This window comes from Trachypithecus francoisi, unplaced genomic scaffold, assembly GCF_009764315.1.
Source record: "Trachypithecus francoisi isolate TF-2019V2 unplaced genomic scaffold, Tfra_2.0 Lachesis_group1, whole genome shotgun sequence".
NCBI lineage: Eukaryota > Metazoa > Chordata > Mammalia > Primates > Cercopithecidae > Trachypithecus > Trachypithecus francoisi.
In genome coordinates, this window is record NW_022681454.1 from 144,401,990 (window position 1) to 144,424,477 (window position 22,488).

Here is a 22,488-nt window from a genome sequence, read left to right on the forward strand (position 1 = left end):
AACTGTGAGTCATTTGAATGAAACTCTTTCCTTTATAAATTACCCAGTCTTGGGAGGTTCTTTATAGCAGTGTGAAAACGGACTAATACACTTACCTATGCTGTCTTCTTATCTCTGCACATTCTACTGCCATCCCAAATATAACAGCACTTGCTGGTATAACTTTCCCATACTTTTCACAATTACAACTTTCACCTTTGGTCTAAAAAAAAAAAAAAACAATAAAAATTATGTTATCACAAGCATTAAAAATTTGTGTGCATAATAAGCTATGAAAATATAAAAAACCTAAAAAGACAATAAGTAAGGATAAAGTAAGTAAAAGATTTTTTTTCTTCCTTAAAAAATATTTTTGGGTTGGGCACGGTGGCTCACACCTGTAATCCCAGCACTTTGGGAGGTCAAGGCAGGTGGATCACGAGGTCAGAGATTGAGACCATCCTGACTAACACGGTGAAACCCCATCTCTACTAAAAATACAAAAAATTAGCTGGGCATGGTGGCACGCACCTGTAGTCCCAGCTACTTGGGAGGCTGAGGCAGGAGAATCGCTTGAACCTGGGAGGCAGAGGCTGCAGTGAGCTGAGATCACACCATTGCACTCCAGCCTGGGCAACAGAGCAAGACTTCGTCTCAAAAAAATTTTTTTTAAAAAGTATTTTTGGCCGGGCCTGGCAGCTCACACCTGCAATTCCAGCACTTTGGAAGGCCAAGGAGAGAGGACCACTTGAGGCCAGGAGTTTGAGACCAGCCTAGGCAACATAGCAAGACCCTGTCTCTACAGAAAAAAAATTTTTTTTTTTTGTTAGCCAAGTGTGGTGACATTGGGAGGCTGAGATGGGAGGGCCACTTGAGCCCAGGAGTTCCAGGCTGCAGTAAGCTAAAAAACGTGCCACTGAGCTCCTACCTGGGCAAGAGAGTGAGACCCCATCTCAAAAAAACAGAATAAGTATTTTCATTGCTATATATGTATGTGTATATATATATATATATTTTTTTTTTCTCACAATACAAATGCAAAGGACACAAGAAAAGAGGGAGGATGGGAGGGGTAAAGACTGTAAGTCTGCATAGAAAAAAAGACTTGGGTATGACTTTGATCAATAAATCAATATCATTACCTACTTAAAAAATAAATTGCTTGGCCAGGAGCAGTGGCTCACACCTGCAATCCCAGCACTTTGGGAGACCAAGGCAGGTGGATCACTTGAGACCAGGAGTTCAAGACCAGCCAGGCCAACATGGTGAAACCCTGTCACTACTTCAAAAAAAAAAAACTGCTCTTTTCAACCTTTAGCAATTTTAAATCCAAATCATTTTCTGTTAATATTGAATTTTTATTACATATTAAAATCTTTTCATTGATAACACATATCATATGAACCAAATCAATGATTTGTGGGCTACAATAGAGGATTTCAATGCAAAATATAATTTGGCAATTATAAGAGTTAGTCCTGTCCAATCCATAGACTGGGTTCAACAGGCACATGAAAACAGTACCAAACCAGCTATTACTATACTCCCTTCTGATAATTTGCCAAAACTCCAGGCAGTGAGGTCTGTAAGGCTTAAAGTATCTCCGTTTTTCAACCCTACTCAAGAATTCCATAGTCAGTCCCTCCATAAAGTAATCTCAATTCCTAAGAATTCTTCCCTGGAGTATTTTTGCCTGTATATCTCATTCAGGCACATAATTATACATTGAAATCATGTTGTTAGTAAATGTTTTTGTTTTGTTTTGTTTGAGACAGAGTTTTGCTCTTGTTGCCCAGGGTGGAGTGCAATGGCACAATCTTGACTCAATGCAACCTCCACCTCCCAGGTTCAAGCGATTCTCCTGCCTCAGCCTCCCAAGTAGCTGGGATTATAGGCATGTGCCACCACACCCAGCTAATTTTGTATTTTGTATTTTTAGTAGAGATGGGGTTTCTCAATGTTGGTAAGGCTCGTCTCGAACTCCCGACCTCAGGTGATCCACCCACCTTGGCCTCCCAAAGTGCTAGATTACAGGCATGAGCCACCAGGCCCGGCCAGTAAATGTTTTTTGCATAGATTTCTTTCCAACCACACTGTACGTACACCTTGGCAAAGGAAAATATATTTCATATTGCTTTGTAAATATACTAAATATTCAATAAATCTCTGATGAAATAATGAATTCGTAATCAGTTTTAAGTATTTTCATACTGCTTACCTTTGGCTGTAAAAGTAAATGCTCCCATGCATGAATCAAACTCTCCACAATTCCTTCTCCAAATAAACCTGCATCGACAGTTTCTGTTACAACTAGGGACACTCTATAGAATGATGTTTTAAAGATATATGTAAGTAAAATATCATGCTATTATATAAAGATGTCAAAGCTGAGAGGAGAAAGGAAGAGTATATTATAGAAACAGTTCATATGTAAAATGTCCTAATACTTTTAAGATCTACTACTGAATCTTGAGGAACTTTACTCGAATGCTACTTAAGCTTCTTTGTTCTCCACTGGCTCCTTCTTCTTGGTTTGAAAGATGGGGGGCGGGGGGAGGTGGGGAATGACAACCTTTGCTTGGCCTTATTCCCTCTCCAGGTTATTTTTTCATTGCCTACATCTTTAAGAGTGGTTCATACCCTTTACCTTTACCAGTCTCTTCTTTAATGCCAAGTAAGAAGACTTCCATCTCCAATAGTCTATGAAAATATTATCTACCATCAATAACTCCCTACTTACCAAAATGAATCCTCTTTCTGTTATCATTTTTTTGATCTCCAAATAACACTAACTGCAGGAGACAGCCCTCCCTCTCAAAATCTATCTCTACCTTTTATGACACTGCATCACCCATGTTTGCCTCCTACATGTTGACGGTGCCTCTTATCACTTCTTTTGCTTTACCCACTGCCTGAGTCTTAGAAAAAGCCTAGTCCACAGAACTCTGCTCTTCTGTCCATGCTTTCTTTCTAGAAAATTTTACTCAAAGACATATGAAAATATTTTCTCCCTTCTCTGAACTCCTTCAGCATTTATTGCCAGTATCACACATTTATGTAGCCAGAAGATAAGAAAAGTTTCATGAATATTCTTTATCTTTCTATCTAGATTGTAAGTGCCTCGAGGGTAAGAATGACTTTGGTATCCTCCACAGTGCCTAGACCCAACATCTTATATACAGAAAATATCCAGTATTTATGATTGCATACACTTAGAATGTGAAAGGTGTTTCAAATCATCTAGTCCAATACCTTGAGGTCTAGACATCTGCTTAAGGTCAAAATAAATTAATAATAGTCTAATCTGGAATCCATAGCTCCTGGTTCAAAACCAACAGATCTTTCTACAACATTATCTGTGAGAAAAATGATTAAATTAAGGTAACTTTGATTCATGCTGACTCATATCCCTCTCAAAATTCATGTTGAAGCCCTTAACCCCGAAACTGACTGTATTGAAGAAGGAAAGGCTGTGTAAAGACACAACAAGAAAGCAGCATCTGCAATCCAGGAAGAGAATCCTCACAAGAAACCAAACTAGCCAGCACCTTGATCACGATCTTCCGTCTCCAGAACTGTGAGAAAATAAATGTCTATTGTTAAAGCTACCCAGTCTGTGGTACTTTGTTATGGCAGCCCAAGTGGAACAAGACAATTGAGGAAAGTGTTTTTTCCTATAAAATGGATATGACATTTGCCTTAATCTAACAGGAATTTTTTCATGAGAATAAATGTAGAGACCATTGAAAACTGTAGGTACTATGTTAACATAAATACTATTATATATACACGGAAGACGACTTTTTAAAGTCATAGTTCATATAAGGCACAAAAAAATCTTCTTTCAATACAAACTGAATTGAAGTAAGATTGGAAGCTAAACCCAGAAGAGATAGGCAAAGTAAGTGCTACATAAAGAAAACTTTGTCTCTAAAGTGACTAGTGTGGAACCAGATCATTTTCAAATTCCTTCTAGCTCTAAAATTCCATCGCCCTTGTGATATGGATCACAGTGAGAAAACATACTAAAAAGCCAAGACTTATATTACTTATATTCAAATCATTTAAAGGACCCATGCTAAAATATACTGACAGCTGACATTTCCAAAGCTTTCATTTTAAACAAATATATTAACACAAAATGTGGTAAGTCCATTGAATCTGAACTGCTTATGTTTTCTTTTTAAAAAAGTACAACTTTTAAGTAGTTATTAACCACATAGGATTATCCATTTTTACAAATGAGAACACTGAAATTAACAAAGGTAAAGTAACTTGCTAAGATCAAGTGTACTTGATCCCTTGCCACAAATTTTTCTCAAGATCTTTAAATATTTTTAATAAAGAATATAATTTTATTTAAATACATCTTATAGTAAACTATCCTATCCTATATCCGTATCTTTACAAAATAAGGGTTTTGTAGCATTTTGTTTGGACTAAAAGCTAGAAATATATCTTAGTTTTTTAAAAATAGAGAAGTATAAACACTAAAATTAGTTTACATGATAATACCTTTCGGGAATATGTTTTGGAATCTCTATGTCAAGTGACTTCATATGTAAGAGTTTGATCCCTGCTTCCATCTTGTTTGCTGCTACGACATCACAGGCAAGTTCATACATGGTCTTGGATAACTCACAAGCATACACGGAATGTGCTCCAGCTTTTTTAGCAAACATGCTACAAGGGAAAAAAGTGCTCCATCAAGAAAAGACAATCTACTGTATTTTCTCAAATTTTAAGGAAATGATGATGCCAAAATGTGGGGTTTTTCCTTTTATTCTTTAACACAATCATTACTCATTCTGCATTAAAAAATAAACTAATATTCTTGTCTAGAAACCAATCATACAATAAAACATGGCATCTACTCTATAAAGACACAACTGGTATTATATCCTTAATGAATACTAACGGGCTTTAACTTAGGCAACTAGATTCCACCAGAATGTTAACATAAAAAAAGACTCTTAAATTCATTATTCAAAATGTCAATAATCCCAAATTTTTCTTAGCAGTTATGTCCAGTTCTTGATAAAAGTTATAGTAAAAAACATAATAGTTACATAAATAATCCTAATAAGATTATAATACTTTTAAATTCCAATGTTAAATTTTCTATATCTGCCAAAATCTTTAATTTACATTAGAATACATGTATATATCATTAAAATGCAATTACTACCAACCTTAGTATTCCAGTTCCTGCTCCAATGTCCAAAACACTTCTGGACCCCAAACAAACTGCCTTCTGGATTGCTGCATTATAAATCGTATTCCTCTTGGTGTCATTAAGCATGATAAAGTGCCAGCGTTCCACCAACCAGTTTGCAACACGATAAAAATTCTCCTTTGCATCACTGAAATCAGGGTTTAGCTTCACTGCTTTATGAAAATACCCAGCTGCTTCATCCCTAAAGCCCATTCTAGAGTAAAAAATGACAAAGGCAAAATATATTCAACTATATGCTATCATACTGCAGTACCTTTGTTTATGCCATTCACCTGGCCTGGGAATCCCATGCCAGCACCCCAAATCCTGCCAATCCAAGTGCTACCTCTTTTGGGAAGTTGTCTGTGAGGACTGCAAAGTCTCAGTATTTCTTTATTTTCTGAACCACTACATTTACATATTCCAGGAGACAAAAAAGTACCTATGAATTACTATTATACTAATGTATAGCAGAAGATGTCACAGTCATCCTCCATTTAACCAACTCCATTCCCTCTGTACAACACACTAATGCCTATGGCTTAGTAGGCTCCTCTCTGGGGGGGCCTGCATGCCTTTTCTCTCAGCAACTGACTTGAATAGTCATCAACAGTCAGTTGTATTTGCTGCCAGATCAGTTTATGTCAGTTGTACTTGTTACTATAATTACATATTTTAATTAAATATTATACTAAGTAAATAAATATGACCGCATAAAGGGAACCATTGTGCCTAAGGACACTAAGCTAAACAAATGCTCTGAAAGAAAATCAAAGGCAAGTCACTCAAAATTAAGTACTATTTAATTATAGGTGAGTAAATAAAAAATAAAACACAGGAGAAAAAAAAACTTATCCAACCCTCTAGAACAGTGCTTCTCAAACTATCTGTAATGAAAAACCTCTCCTCCCTTTTTTTCTTAATTTTTTATTTTTAAGACTAGTCAAGTGCAATACTAAGAAGGAGGGAATCCTCCCTTTCTTAAACATGTAATTGTTTGCAGATCGATATGGCTGTATTGCACACGATTCATATGGAGCTCACACATCAGATTTCAGCAGCACCCAAACTGATCCATATACTCTCTTCTGCATTAGTTTCCTGACCATATGCTTGGATTTACAGCAATGTTAAATTGCTATACCCATTTCCAAACACTTACTCTCAATTTCTATACTTACCTGTCATTAACCACTAATCTGTGGGTGAGCACCAATGTGTGGACTACACATTGAACAGAACTGAGCTAGTACAGCCCTTTTCATTCATAGTTCTTCATAAGTACCTTTAAGCATTCTGTCAAGTTTAGAGAAACTTTTTTTTTTTCCTTTTTTTGAGACAGAGTTTCGCTCTTGTTGCCCAGGCTGGAGTGCAGTGGCGCAATCTTGGCTCACTGCAACCTCCCTCCTGGGTTCAAGCAATTCTCTTGCCTCAGCCTCCTGAGTAGCTGGGATTACAGGAATGCACCACCAGGCCCAGTTAATTTTGTATTTTTAGTAGAGATGGGGTGTCTCCATGTTGGTCAGGCTGGTCACAAACTCCCAACATCAGGTGATTTGCCCGCCTCGGGCTCCCAAAGTGCTGAGATTACAGGCATGAGCCACTGCACCTGGCTAGAGAAACTTAATCATACTATTCATTCTAGGTATGGTTTAAGCAAAAAAGACATTCTAGAAGTCCAAACAGGGAACTGCACTCTAACAAAAAGCAATGGTCCTATGTCAAATAAGAGGCACTCATGCTTTAGGTGAAAGTTTAAATGTTTTCAGTTAACATATATTATTTTAAGTTATCTTGAAGGTAGAACTATCTTGATCTTATCTGCAACTACCACAGTACATAGTACAGTACTATGTACATTGTATGTAATTATTATTTGTTGTGAGACTAACTCAGCAATGGGTATTAAACACACCCCTAATAATTTCCTGGGTTTGTACTTCCCTTAGGTTTGATATTTAATATATCACCAGTTTCCTTAAACTGAAATTCTAATCTAAAAAATACATAATCAAGTATAAGAATGCCAGGAGGGGGCGCCCAAGATGGCCGAATAGGAACAGCTCCAGCCTCCAGCCCTCAGCATGAGCGACACAGAAGACAGGTGATTTCTGCATTTTCTTTTTTTTTTTTTTTTTTTTTTTGAGACGGAGTCTCACTCTGTCGCCGGGGCTGGAGTGCAGTGGCCGGATCTCAGCTCACTGCAAGCTCCGCCTCCCGGGTTCACACTATTCTCCTGCCTCAGCCTCCCGAGTAGCTGGGACTACAGGCGCCCGCCACCTCGCCCGGCTAGTTTTTTGTATTTTTTAGTAGAGACGGGGTTTCACAGTGTTAGCCAGGATGGTCTCGATCTCCTGACCTCGTGATCCGCCCATCTCGGCCTCCCAAAGTGCTGGGATTACAGGCTTGAGCCACCCCGCCCGGCCGATTTCTGCATTTTCAACTGAGCTTTGAAGAGAGCAGTGGTTCTCCCAGCACGGAGGTTGAGATCTGAGAACGGACAGACTGCCTATTCAAGTGGGTCCCTGACCCCTGAGTAGCCTAACTGGGAGACATCCCCCATTAGGTGCAGATCAACACCTCACACCTCACATGGCTGGGTACCGCTCTGAGACAAAGCTTCCAGAGCAAGAATCAGACAGCAACACTTGCTGTTCAGCAATATTCTACCTTCTGCAGCCTCCGCTGCTGATACCCAGGCAAACAGGGTATGGAGTGGACCTCAAGCAAACTCCAACAGACCTGCAGCTGAGGGTCCTGACTGTTAGAAGGAAAACTAACAAACAGAAAGGACACCCACACCAAAACCACATCAGTACGTCACCATCATCAAAGACCAAAGGCAGAGAAAACCACAAAGATGGGGAAAAAGTAGGGCAGAGAAGCTGGAAATTCAAAAAATTAGAGCGCATCTCCCCCTCCAAAGGAACGCAGCTCATCGCCAGCATCGGAACAAAGCTGGACGGAAAATGACTTTGACGAGTTGAGAGAAGAAGACTTCCGTCGATCAAACTTCTCAGCTATAGGAGGAACGACGTACCCAGCGCAAAGAAACTAAAAACCTTGAAAAAAGAATGGATGAATGGATAACTAGAATAATCGATGCAGAGAAGACCATAAAAGGACTGACAGAGATGAAAACCATAACACGAGAACTACGTGACAAATGCACAAGCTTCAGTAACCGACTCGATCAACTGGAAGAAAGATTATCAGTGATTGAAGATCAAATGAATGAAATGAAGTGAGAAGAGAAGTGTAGAGAATAAAAGAGTAAAAAGAAATGAACAAAGCCTCCAAGAAATATGGGATTACGTGAAAAGACCAAATCTATGTCTGATTGGTGTGCCTGAAAGTGACGGGGAAAATGGAACCAAGTTGGAAAACACTCTGCAAGATATCATCCAGGAGAACTTCCCCAACCTAGTAAGGTAGGCCAACATTCAAATTCAGGAAATACAGAGAACGCCACAAAGACACTCCTCGAGAAGAGCAACTCCAAGACACATAATTGTCAGATTCACCAAAGTTGAAATGAAGGAAAAAATGTTAAGGGCAGCCGGAGAGAAAGGTCGGGTTACCCACAAAGGGAATCCCATCAGACTAACAGCAGATCTCTTGGCAGAAACTCCACAAGCCAGAAGAGAGTGGGGGCCAATATTCAACATTCTTAAAGAAAAGAATTTTCAACCCAGAATTTCATATCCAGCCAAACTAAGTTTCATCAGTGAAGGAGAAATAAAATCCTTTACAGACAAGTAAATGCTTAGAGATTTTGTCACCACGAGGCCTGCCCTACAAGAGATCCTGAAGGAAGCACTAAACATGGAAAGGAACAACCAGTACCAGCCACTGCAAAAACATGCCAAAATGTAAAGACCATCGAGGCTAGGAAGAAACTGCATCAACTAACAAGCAAAATAACCAGCTAATATCATAATGACAGGATCAAGCTCACACATAACAATATTAACCTTAAATGTAAATGGACTGAATGGTGCAATTAAAAGACACAGACTGGCAAATTGGATAAAGAGTCAAGACCCATCAGTTTGCTGTATTCAGGAGACCCATCTCACATGCAGATACACACACAGGCTCAAAATAAAGGGATGGAGGAAGATCTACCAAGCAAATGGAGAACAAAAAAAAGGAGGGGTTGCAATCCTAGTCTCTGATAAAACAGACTTTAAACCATCAAAGATCAAAAGAGACAAAGAAGGCCATTACATAATGGTAAAGGGATTAATTCATCAGGAAGAGCTAACTATCCTAAATATACATGCATCCAATACAGGAGCACCCAGATTCATAAAGCAAGACCTTAGAGACTTACAAAGAGACTTGGACTCCCATACAATAATAATGGGAGACTTTAACACCCTACTGTCAACATTAGACAGATCGAGACAGAAAGTTAACAAGGATATACAGGAATTGAACTCAACTCTGCACCAAGCGGCCCTAATAGACATCTATAGAACTCTCCACCCCAAATCAACAGAATATACATTCTTCTCAGCACCACATCACACTTATTCCAAAATTGACCACATAGTTGAAAGTAAAGCACTCCTCAGCAAATGTAAAAGAACGGAAATTTAACAAACTGTCTCTCGGACCACAGTGCAATCAAACTAGAACTCAGGACTAAGAAACTCAATCAAAACCGCTCAACTACATGGAAACTGAACAACCTGCTCCTGAATGACTACTGGGTACATAACGAAATGAAGGCAGAAATAAAGATGTTCTTTGAAACCAATGAGAACAAAGATACAACATACCAGAATCTCTGGGACACATTTAAAGCAGTGTGTAGAGGGAAATTTACAGCGCTAAATGCCCACAAGAGAAAGCAGGAAAGATCTAAAATTGACACCCTAACATCACAATTAAAAGAACTGGAGAAGCAAGAGCAAACACATTCAAAAGCTAGCAGAGAAATAACTAAGGTCAGAGCAGAACTGAAGGAGATAGAGACACAAAAAACCCTCCAAAACATCAATGAATCCAGGAGCTGGTTTTTCAAAAAGATCAACAAAATTGATAGACTGCTAGCAAGACTAATAAAGAAGAAAAGAGAGATCAAATAGATGCAATAAAAAATGATAAAAGGGATATCACCGACCCCACAGAAATACAAACTACCATCAGAGAATACTATAAACACCTCTACGCAAATTAACTAGAAAACCTAGAAGAAATGGATAATTTCCTGGACACTTACACTCTTCCAAGACTAAACCAGGAAGAAGTTGAATCCCTGAATAGACCAATAGCAGGCTCTGAAACTGAGGCAATAATTAATAGCCCACCAACCAAAAAAAGTCCAGGACCAGATGGATTCACAGCTGAATTCTATCAGAGATACAAGGAGGAGCTGGTACCATTCCTTCTGAAACTATTCCAATCAATAGAAAAAGAGGGAATCCTCCCTAACTCATTTTACAAGGCCAACATCATCCTGATACCAAAGCCTGGCAGAGACACAACAAAAAAAGAGAATTTTAGACCAATATCCCTGATGAACATCGATGAAAAAATCCTCAATAAAATACTGGCAAACTGAAGCCAGCAGCAGCACATCAAAAAGCTTATCCACCATGATCAAGTGGGCTTCATCCCTGGGATGCAAGGCTGGTTCAACATATGCAAATCAATAAATACAATCCAGCATATAAACAGAACCAAAGACAAAAACCACATGATTATCTCAATAGATGCAGAAAAGGCCTTTGACAAAATTCAACAGCCCTTCATGCTAAAAACGCTCAATAAATTCAGTATTGATGGAATGTATCTCAAAATAATAAGAGCTATTTATGACAAACCTACAACCAATATCATACTGAATGGGCAAAAACTGGAAGCATTCCCTTTGAAAACTGGCACAAGACAGGGATGCCCTCTCTCACCACTCCTATTCAACATAGTGTTGGAAGTTCTGGCTAGGGCAATCAGGCAAGAGAAAGAAATAAAGGGTATTCAGTTAAGAAAAGAAGAAGTAAAATTGTCCCAGTTTGCAGATGACATGATTGTATATTTAGAAAACCCCATTGTCTCAGCCCATCTCCTTAAGCTGATAAGCAACTTCAGCAAAGTCTCAGGATACAAAATTAATGTGCAAAAATCACAAGCACTCTTATACACCAGTAACAGACAAACAGAGAGCCAAATCATGAATGAACTTCCATTCACAATTGCTTCAAAGACAATCAAATACCTAGGAATCCAACTTACAAGGGATGTAAAGGACCTCTTCAAGGAGAACTACAAACCACTGCTCAGTGAAATAAAAGAGGACACAAACAAATGGAAGAATATACCATACTCATGGATAGGAAGAATCAGTATCATGAAAATGGCCATACTGCCCAAGGTAATTTATAGATTCAATGCCATCCCCATTAAGCTACCAATGACTTTCTTCACAGAATTGGAAAAAAACTGCTTTAAAGTTCATATGGAACCAAAAAAGACCCTGCATTGCCAGGACAATCCTAAGCCAAAAGAACAAAGCTGGAGGCATCATGCTACCTGACTTCTAACTATACTACAAGGCTACAGTAACCAAAACAGCATGGTACTGGTATCAAAACAGAGATATAGACCAATGGAACAGAACAAGAGTCCTCAGAAATAATACCACACATCTACAGCCATCTGATCTTTGATAAACCCGACAAAAACAAGAAATGGGGAAAGGATTCCCTATTTAATAAATGGTGCTGGGAAAATTGGCTAGCCATAAGTAGAAAGCTGAAACTGGATCCTTTCCTTACTCCTTATACAAAAATTAATTCAAGATGGATTAGAGACTTAAATGTTAGACCTAAAACCATAAAAACCCTAGAAGAAAACCTAGGTAATACCATTCAGGACACAGGCATGGGCAAGGACTTCACATCTAAAACACCAAAAGCAACTGCAACAAAAGCCAAAACTGACAAATGGGATCTATTTAAACTAAAGAGCTTCTGCACAGCAAAAGAAACTACCATCAGAGTGAACAGGCAACCTACAGAATGGGAGAACATTTTTGCAATCTAGTCATCTGACAAAGGGCTAATATCCAGAACCTATAAGGGACTCAAACAAATTTACAAGAAAAAAACAAACAACCCCATCAAAAAGTGGGCAAAGGACATGAACAGACACTTCTCAAAAGAAGACAGTCATACAGCCAACAGACACATGAAAAAATGCTCATCATCACTAGCCATCAGAGAAATGCAAATCAAAACCACAATGAGATACCATCTCACACCAGTTAGAATGGCAATCATTAAAAAATCAGGAAACAACAGGTGCTGGAGAGGATGTGGAGAAATAGGAACACTTTTACACTGTTGGTGGGACTGTAAACTAGTTCAATCATTGTGGAAAACAGTGTGGCGATTCGTCAAGGATCTAGAACAAGAAATACCATTTTACTCAGCCATCCCATTACTGGGTATATCCCCAAAGGATTATAAATCATGCTGCTATAAAGACACATGCACATGTATGTTTATTGCGGCACTATTCATAATAGCAAGGACTTGGAATCAACTCAAATGTCCATCAGTGACAGATTGGATTAAGAAAATGTGGCACATATACACCATGAAATACTATGCAGCCATTAAAAAGGATGAGTTCGTGGCCTTTGTAGGGACATAGATGCAGGTGGAAACCATCATTCTCAGCAAACTATCGCAGGAACAGAAAACCTAACACCGCATATTCTCACTCATAGGTGGGAATTGAACAATGAGATCACTTGGACACAGGAAGGGGAACAGGAAGGGGGAAGGGGAGGGGGGAGGGATAGCATTAGGAGATATACCTAATGTAAATGACGAGTTAATGGGTGCAGCACACCAACATGGCACATGTATACATATGTAACAAACCTGCAAGTTGTGCACATGTACCCTAGAACTTAAAGTATAATAATAATAATAATAAAATGCCAGAATGCCCCTTTTAACTAGGAAAAACTTTATCTTCTTGATTACCAATTTAAATACATTTTGTTTAAATCTGACGCTACTAGACTAACAAAAGGTTGTGAAGTTGAGATACTCCAGACAAACTTTATTACACAAATAAGTGTCAGGAGAAGCAGCTATCGTTTACTTTGGAAATATTTTTCTCCTGGAACAGATTCTTTCGGTGGGGAGTAAATGATATGCTATTTTTGACGAGAAAAGGAGTATAAAACAAAAATACCAAGAACCATTGTAAGTCAAGAACAAAGGTAAATTCTATAGCAAAAGCCACATTCACACTATCATGAATTCTGAACTGCTACTATCCAAACTAAAAATTTTGCTCAGTTATATCTCCCCAAAGCAAACTAATACCAAGGATTTTTTATCGTAATGACTGGTAACTGCTCAGACTAATGTTCTACAACAACAGGTCACCAAAAGTTACAATCTGCCAAAAGTATGTAAGAGTTCCACTTTTCTGTCAAATTGAGTTTATCCTGAAACATAAGTCTTGGAATGTTATGATCACCATATGTGTATAATCTGGAAATATAATTGAATCCTATAGAGTAACTCTCATTATATAAAGAACAAAAGAAAACTTTGGAATTAAAATATAGATTTTTTAAAAATTAATTTAAGGAGATTATTCATAAAAAAGATTTTTTAAAATCTTTTAAAACAAATTTCATTTAAGTGGAAAGAGGTTGCTAATTTGTAGAAAATGGATGCTGTAGCTGATCAGGTGAGCTATTAACATGAACAAGTACGCCTCAGTTGATTATCTGCCTTATTTTTCTACTTATTAACATACTCTACAATTAAAAATTATCAAATATTTGTTTTTTAAAGGAGAATTCATTGTCACTCCCTAGGCCATGTTAATTAAGACTGTTAAAATGCCTTGCAGTTACATTACTGAGACTAGCTAATAAAGTTTGGCAAAGTATTTCTTTATATATAGAACTTTTCATTGAATAAAATTTAATATAACTTGGCTGGGCATGGTGGCTCATGCCTTTGGGCACCACTTTGGGAGGTCAAGGCAGGTGAATCACTAGAGGTCAGGAGGTTGAGACTATTCTGGGCAACATGGTAAAACCCCACCTCTATTAAAAATACAAAAATTAGCTGGGCGTGGTGGCTTGCGCCTGTAATCCCAGCTACTCTGGAGGCTGAGGTATGAGAATTGCTTGAACCTGGGAGGCAAAGGTTGCAGCGAGCTGAGATCCTGCCACTGCACTCCAGCCTGGGTGACAGAGCAAGACTCCGTCTCAAAAAAAAAAAAAAAAAAAAACTTAATATAACCAAATAAGGAAAAGAATGATACTAGAGAACAATTACTGAACATGTAAAGGGATCTTTTTATATAAAATAGGACATTATAATCATTTTCCTAAATAAGAATTCTCCCACTATTTTGTACAAGGCTGTGAAATTAGATGTATTAAAACAAACCCAAAATAAAAAGTTTTTGTTTTCACCAGTTTTTCCTAATTATAAAGTTTCTATGGAGAGTATACAGAAATTCCAATGAAGAAAAAAGCTGTTCTACGAAAAAGTTACATTTCATTTACAAAAACACTTATGTATACATAAGAAACTCACTACTACTTTGTTTAAATTTATTGTGCAGCCTCAACAGAAAGTCATTCTGTCTTGACAGGTAGGAATTTTTTTTTGCTTTTTTTTGAGATGGAGTCTTGCTCCGTCACTCAGGCTGGAGTACAGTCATGCGATTTTGGCTCACTGCAACCTCCACCTCCCAGGTTCAAGCGATTCTCCTACCTCAGCCTCCCGAGTAGCTAGGACTACAGACGTGTGCCACCACACCCGGCTACTTTTTGTACTTTTTTTAGTAGAAACAGGGTTTCACTATGTTGGCCAGGCTGGTCTCGAACTCCTGACCTCAACTGATCTGCCTGCTTCAGCCTCCCAAAGTGCTAGGAATACAGGCATGAGCCACCACACCCAGACTAGAATTTTTTCAAATAAGCAATTGTTAACAAAAAATTCTACACATCAAATCTCAAAATTTTTTTCTGAGGAAAGACATACGATTCAAAATTGTAATACATATTCATACAACTGATTGCAAATGACCATATAAAGAGTTTACATTAATTATCACAGAGAAGTACATTTGTCAGGTTAATGATCCATGTTCTTCTTAAAAGTTATTTATAAAACATTATTTCTCCACACAGAAAAAAAAGCATAATAAACAATGAGTTGATTACTCTATTAATGTCTTAAAACTGTACAGAGTACATACACTGCCTTCCCAGAGCCCTAGCCCTGCACAGTCCAGTGAGCCACTCAAGGGCCCCGTGGGCACCAGAGACAAAGGTAGCAGATTGATTAACAGCTGATGAACTCAAGATACGTTTAATAAGAGAAATTCTGTGGTCACTTAGGAATTTTGTAGTTCATCATTCATAATATTAAGGTTTTTTCAGCTGGATGTGATTTTTTTTTTTTTTTTTTTTTTTTTTTTTTTTTTTTTTTGAGACGGAGTCTTGCTCTGCCGCCCAGGCTGGAGTGCAGTGGCCGGGTCTCAGCTCACTGCAAGCTCCGCCTCCCGGGTTTACGCCATTCTCCTGCCTCAGCCTCCCAAGCAGCCGGGACTACAGGCGCCCGCCACGTCGCCCGGCTAGTTTTTTTTGTATTTTTTAGTAGAGACGGGGTTTCACCATGTTAGCCAGGATGGTCTCGATCTCCTGACCTCGTGATCCGCCCGTCTCGGCCTCCCAAAGTGCTGGGATTACAGGCTTGAGCCACCGCGCCCGGCCTAGCTGGATGTGATTTGAGGGAAAGAAAAAGCAATTAGTGAGGAAATGCATGAAAATACCTAAAAGGAACATTTAAAATGAGATTCATTAACTAAATTCCTAGGAATGTGAGCAACTGTCACTTTCAAACTTGGCAGAACCATGCTCAGTCCCCATTACTCTGAAACTTTCAAACTCAGAAGCAATGTTAACCTTTCCTTTTATTTCCTGTACTTTCACAGAATTCTTCATGCACATGTACTGGTATGCAGAAAGAGTTAGCATAGCAGGGGGCTGACTGCCATCCTTTGAAAGGCCTGATTACAAAAGTGTCCCTTGGCTGGCATCTGGGAATTTGGATTTGGGGAGGGTTCTCACTGTCCTAACTGGTAGTGTGCCTAAACTGATTATACAAACAATGCGGTTTATGCTCAACACCTGACTTGCTTTTCTTCTGGGAATCTAAAATTTTAGTATATGCCAGACAGAGGGTATCTAAGTGTCCAGCTCCCAGTAAAAACCCTAGGCCCTGAGCCTCTAATGAGTTTCACCGGTTGGCAACATTTCACGTGTGTTGTCATAACTCACTGGGGGAATGAAGTACATCTTGTGTGACTTCAGTAAAAGAAGAACTTTGGAGGCTTGCACCTGGTTTTCCTTTACACTTTGCCCAATACACATTTACCCTTTGCAAATATTTCTTTGTATCCGTTCACAGTAATACACAAGAGCCATGCCTAGGACTATATGGTGAGGCCTGTGAGCCCCTCTAGCAAATCAGCAAATCCGGGAGTGGTTCCAAGACTCCCAACATATAAGTTATCAACTTATTGCCAAATGCACCCTTTTTTACCTGCTCTGTGAAAAATGTATCTGGCCCTTTAATATTCTCCCACCAGTTGGCACAAGGGTAAGCTTTGTTGGTAAAAAGTGTGGAGAGGCCGGGTGTGGTAGCTCAAGTCTGTAATCCCAGCCCTTTGGGAGGCCGAGGCCAGAGGATCGCTTGAGCCCAGGAGTTCCAGACCAGCCTGGGCAACAATATGGCAAAATCCTGTCTCTACAAAAAAAGACAAAAAATTAGCCAGGTGTGGTGGCACGTACTGCAATCCCAGCTACTGGTGTGCCGGTGAGGGGCTGCTGAGGTGGGAAGATCACCAGAGCCTGGGAGGTCAACGTTGCAGTGAGCCGTGATGGTGCTACTGCACTCCAACCTGAGTAACACAGTGACACACTGTCTCAAAAAGAAAAAAAAAGTGCTGGAGGCCAGGCGTGGTAGCTCACACCTGTAATCCCAGCACTTTGGGAGGCTGAGGCGGGTAGATCGCTTGAGGTCAGGAGTTCGAGCCTGGCCAATATGGTGAAACCCCGTCTCTACTAAAAATACAAAAAGTAGCCGGTTGGGGTGGCAGGCGCCTGTAATCCCAGCTTCTCAGGAAGCTGAGGCACGAGAATCACTTAAACTCGGAAGGTAGAGGTTGCAGTGAGCTGAGATCACGCCACTTCACTCCAGCCTGGGTTGCAAAGTAAGACTCTGTCAAAAAAAACAAAAAGTGCTGGAGAGACACTGTAGGAAGAAAGGGTTTTGCTTCCTGATTCCAGTGTGCTTAGGGCTCCTCTAGAACCAAGCTCCTGAAATGCATGGCAGCTAGCAGCATCCAAGAGTCAGCAGCTTCCCCAAGGCCCCTTACCCTACTACATGGTTTTGTAATGGAGTACCTCTGATGAGATACTTCCCCATGAGGCTTTCTCTGGCACCCCGGCACCCCAAATGGCAAAACTATAGCCAGTTCCAGAAAACAAATTTACAAGAAGTTCCCTGGCAAGGCACTACAGTGACTTTTCTGCCATCCTGAGAAGCACAGCTGTGCCCTCTTCAATAAGGTACAGAACTCAGCCCAGTGAGGGAAACTCTTCCTTGGATACTCTTACTCCTAGGGGCAGTGGCTATTATGTAGTACATGACATAATATTAAAACTGCTATGATATTACATATCTGCTATTCTTTTCAGTTCTCCTTACTTAATAATTCTCTATATTAAACTTTCCCTATTAAAATTACTGTATGACTTATCCCTATCCAGACTAATACAGCTTTTTTTTTTTTTTTTTTTTTTTTTGAGAGTCTCGCTCTGTTGCCCAGGCTGGAGTGCAGTGGCACAATCTCGGCTCACTGCAAGCTCTGCTTCCCGGGTTCACACCATTCTCCTGCCTCAGTGTCCCAAACAGCTGGGACTACAGGCGCCCGCCACCACATCCAGCTAATTTTTTCTATTTTTAGTAGAAACGAGGTTTCACCGTGGTCTCAATCTCCTGACCACGTGATCCCCCCACCTCGGCCTCCCAAAGTGCTGGGATTACAGGTGTGAGCCACCGCGCCCGCCCAATACAGAATAATTCTTAACAAGTAATACTAAAATCACTACAAACCTGAAGAGATGCTCCCCCATACTATTGCAAATCACTTCATCATCAGGAAACAGTTCCAAGGCCTGCTCATAGCAACCAAGTAAGTCTTGTATCCGATTGAGAGCATCAAGCTCTTCAGCCCATCTGAAAAGTGTGTACTGAAAAGTTTCCTTTACAAATAAGAAAAAAGTATGAATTAGTCAATAACATAACAGATGAAAGAATATACAACATCAGTTGAAGATTTCAAGCGACAGAACTTAATTACTATTGAACAATCACCTTCAATTTCATTTAGCTTTAGTAGGCACTGTTTTCTGAACAAGTGAACAAATGAATGAATTTTACCACCTACATGGCCATAATAAGCAGAATTAGTCTGACCACTCTCTAAACTCCCTCCATTCTTAGCTGCTGTATCACACTCTCCTTATTCTCCAGCTGCCTCATTTTTGTAGGTTCCTGTGTTTTTAGAGTTTGTCCTTGGCTCTCTTCTTTTTTCTCTCATCCATCCCTAATGCATTTATTATTACCCATGTGTTGATGGATGCTACGTTTACATCTCTAGTCAAGACCTTCTCTTCTGAACCTCAGACTCATAGATACAACTTCCTAATAGTCATTTCAACCAGGCAATGGATCTCCAGCCATTGCGAATGTAGTCCAACTAAAATATTTCCTGAACAATCCTTGTGCAAAGAACTGAGGCAACATAAATCTTGTTCTTATCCTCACAGAGGCCCTATGGAGAGAAATTTAACATAAAATTTTGGAAAAGTTCAAAATGTTCTAAACTGAACTCATCATATTCCTCTGACACAAGACATAAGATTAAGATACCACTCAACCTCAAACCATAAAATCATCTTATAATGGTACCTTAACTCCACATACACTGTTTCAAACCTAGCCAATGCTCTCTCAATATCTTTAAATCTGTTACCACCTCTCCATCCCACAGTTACAACCTAATCTGGCCCTTCTAACCATTTGCTGGACTATAGCAACAGCCTTAACGCTGTCACTTTAGTTCCAATCGCATCTCCTTCCAGCCATTCTCCATGCTGCAACACTGTGAAAAGACGGAAAGCTTTAGTCATTACAGCATTACCATTAAAACATTTTAAATCATCTTCACATATTTTATACAAAAGAGTTGATACTTGGAACTGAATCTTGAGGGAGTTTACTAGAGAGACAAGGATAAGAAAGGAGATTCTGGCTGGGCACGGTGGCTCATGCCTGTAATCCCAGCACTTTGGGAGGCCAAAGCGGGCAGATCACCTGAGGTCAGGAGCTCAAGACCAGCCTGGCCAATATGGTCTAAAATATATAAAATATAAAAATTAGCCAAAGATGGTGGCAAACATCTATAATCCCTGCTACTCGGGAGGCTGAGGCTGGAGAATCACTTGAACCTGGGAGGTGAAGGTTGCAGTGAACCGAGATCGCACCACTGCATTCCAACCTGAGCGGTAAGAGACTCTGTTCAAAAAAAAAAAAAAAAAACCCACACAGATTATATGAAATGGATCAGAGGGTCTACAGATAAGTGGCTTGGTGTGGCTGGAGTTTGAGTATTGAGAATAGAGTAGCAGGAAATGAGATTTCTACAAGGGGCCCAAACAAAGAAATACAATTTGTGTGGCAGGAAACAGAACTAGTTGCTTACCCTACTGAATTTCAGGCATCACACTACAAATTTCACATATACTTTTTTTTTTTTTCTTCCTGAGATGGAGTCACACTCTGTCACCCAGGCTGGAGTACAGTGGCGCGATCTTGGCTCACTGCAATCTCTGCTTCCTAGGTTCAAGCGATTCTTCTGCATCAGCCTCCAGAGTAGCTGGCACTACAGGTGCATGCCACCACGGCCAGCTAATTTTTTGATTTTTAGTAGACACGGGGTTTCACCATATTGGCCAGGCTGGTCTTGAACTCCCGACCTCGTGATCCGCCCGCCTCGGCCTCCCAAAGTGCTGGGATTACAGGCGTGAGCCAGCACGCACAGCCTAAATATACTTTTAATACACAGCAATTTTTTTTTTTTTTTTTTTTTGAGACGGAGTCTCGCTCTGTCGCCCAGGCTAGAGTGCAGTGGCGCCATCTCGGCTCACTGCAAGCTCCGCCTCCCAGGTTCACGCCATTCTCCTGCCTCAGCCTCTCCCAGTAGCTGGGACTACAGGAGCTCGCCACCGCACCCGGCTAATTTTTTGTATTTTTAGTAGAGACGCAGTTTCACCGTGGTCTGGATCTCCTGTCTTCATGATCCGCCCGCCTCAGCCTCCCAAAGTGCTGGAATTACAAGCTTAAGCGATCGCGCCAGGCCAATATACAGTAAATGTTTTTAAGACAGGCAGTGTCCCTGTTTCACAGAAGAGGAAACTAAGAAACAAGTAACTGAGAAAAGATCACTTGAGTTGATCCATTTTTCTATTGCTGCCTACCTAGAGAAGCAAACTGTATCTAAACATATCATCTCCTCCTAAAGTAGGCCAGCTGGTCCTGAAATTTACACCAAGTTTACATGAACTACAAACATCTAGACGCTACAGACATTTAGTGGGTAGAGATCAAAGATGCTACCAAACATACTGCAATGCACAGGACATCGTCCTTTCCCCCGTAACAAAGAATTATCCCATTCAAAATGTCAATGGTGCTGAGGTTGAGAAACCTTCAGTCTAAATAAAGCAAAGTAATTGCAAATTTGAGTTAAATCATTTTTCATAATTTAGATTCTAAAAGTATTTGAGAAAAGTATAGCATTTCAACAGAATAACTGTTGCAAATAATCCAATAATTGAAGTTTAAAGAATGCATCATTGGGCCGGCGCGGTGGCTCAAGCCTGTAATCCCAGCACTTTGGAGGCCGAGACGGGCGGATCACGAGGTCAGAGATCGAGACCATCCTGGCTAACATGTGAAACCCCGTCTCTACTAAAATACAAAAAACTAGCCGGGCGAGGTGGCGGGCGCCTGTGGTCCCAGCTACTCGGGAGGCTGAGGCAGGAGAATGGCGTAAACCCGGAGGCGAGCTTGCAGTGAGCTGAGATCCGCCACTGCACTCCAGACCGGCGACAGAGCAAGACTCCGTCTCAAAAAAAAAAAAAAAAAAAAAAAGAATGCATCATTAAATGATAACCACTTTAGGCTAATTACACACTTTATTCAACTCGAGGCCCGCTATATTCCTACTACACACAATATGACAAATCCAAAAGCCCTTAAGCCAGGGCATGCTTAAATTAGATATAGGGAGAAGTGGATCACGTGAGACCTCATTTCCAATTCGAGGGCCTTTAGAATTCTAAATGAGATGGAAGTTTTGAAACTGAGAAATGACAACATTTGACTTTTGTTGCAAAAACCTAGCTATGTTGACACAGACTGCAGGAGAGAGCTCAGTTGAGAGCCGACTGCAACAGCTAGCAGATGACTGAAGCTCAAACCAGAGTAGCAAAGGCGAAGATGGTGAGAACTGATAAGATTTCCGGACATATTTCGAAGGTGAAGACGGCAGGATTTTCCTCTGGGCAGGTCGTAGGTGTGAATAAAAGAAAGCTGTTAAGGGTGAACAGTAAATATTGATAGCAACCACCCAGCCAAGCATCCTGGCCCCTCCGCCTTTTTTTTTTTTTTTTTTTTTTTTTTTCTAATTTTTTTTTACGAGGACATTGGATCTGCCAGCAAGTGAGAAAAAAGGACCCTCACCTTCACGTTGTCTTTTAGCTCCGGCGCCAGGCTGAGCACGAGGAGGTAGTGGGCATAGGCGGTGCCGAAATCCTGGACGCCCAGACAGTGCTCTGCGCTCTGCAAGGACCGCGACACCAGCTCGTCCCGGCCGGCTGCCCCAGCGCCACCCCCGGCGTCTCGGCGGGACCTGAGCCGCGAGTTCGACATGGCAGTCACCACTTGTATGGCCAAAGGGAAGATATTTTGTAAACGGGACTAGAAAACTGTCTCCATGCTACACTTCCAGGGACCAGACAACCGCTCAAGTATGCTACACTTCCAGGGACCAGACAACCGCTCAAGTACCTGTACAGGAAAGTTACCCTCCGCCGCGGGTAAACTAGCCCACCCGAGCACAGCCGGAAGCTCCGCCCCGTCCTGGCTCCGCGGGCGGCGCAGACC

At 40.4% G+C, this 22,488-nt stretch overlaps 1 protein-coding gene across 5 annotated transcripts in view; it reads right to left on the reverse strand.

The window, feature by feature from the left end:
• PRMT9 (protein arginine methyltransferase 9) overlaps positions 1-22,484 on the reverse strand; it is a 55,090-nt gene extending 32,606 nt beyond the window's left edge. For 2 of the 5 annotated variants that reach the window (XR_004438168.1, XM_033215437.1), the window contains exons 1-6: positions 22,066-22,371; positions 18,373-18,521; positions 5,172-5,408; positions 4,495-4,662; positions 2,198-2,300; positions 96-202 (exon numbers count right to left, since the gene is read on the reverse strand). Coding sequence is in view for 4 of the 5 variants with exons in the window: in XM_033215437.1 (XP_033071328.1) it covers positions 96-202; positions 2,198-2,300; positions 4,495-4,662; positions 5,172-5,408; positions 18,373-18,521; positions 22,066-22,254 (953 nt within the window). In the remaining variant the exon portion in view is untranslated. Of the gene's footprint in view, positions 1-95; positions 203-2,197; positions 2,301-4,494; positions 4,663-5,171; positions 5,409-18,372; positions 18,522-22,065 lie in introns of those variants that run through there. The other 3 variants (XM_033215435.1, XM_033215436.1, XM_033215438.1) reach the window with 3 other exon arrangements.
• Positions 22,485-22,488: the final 4 nt, after the last annotated feature.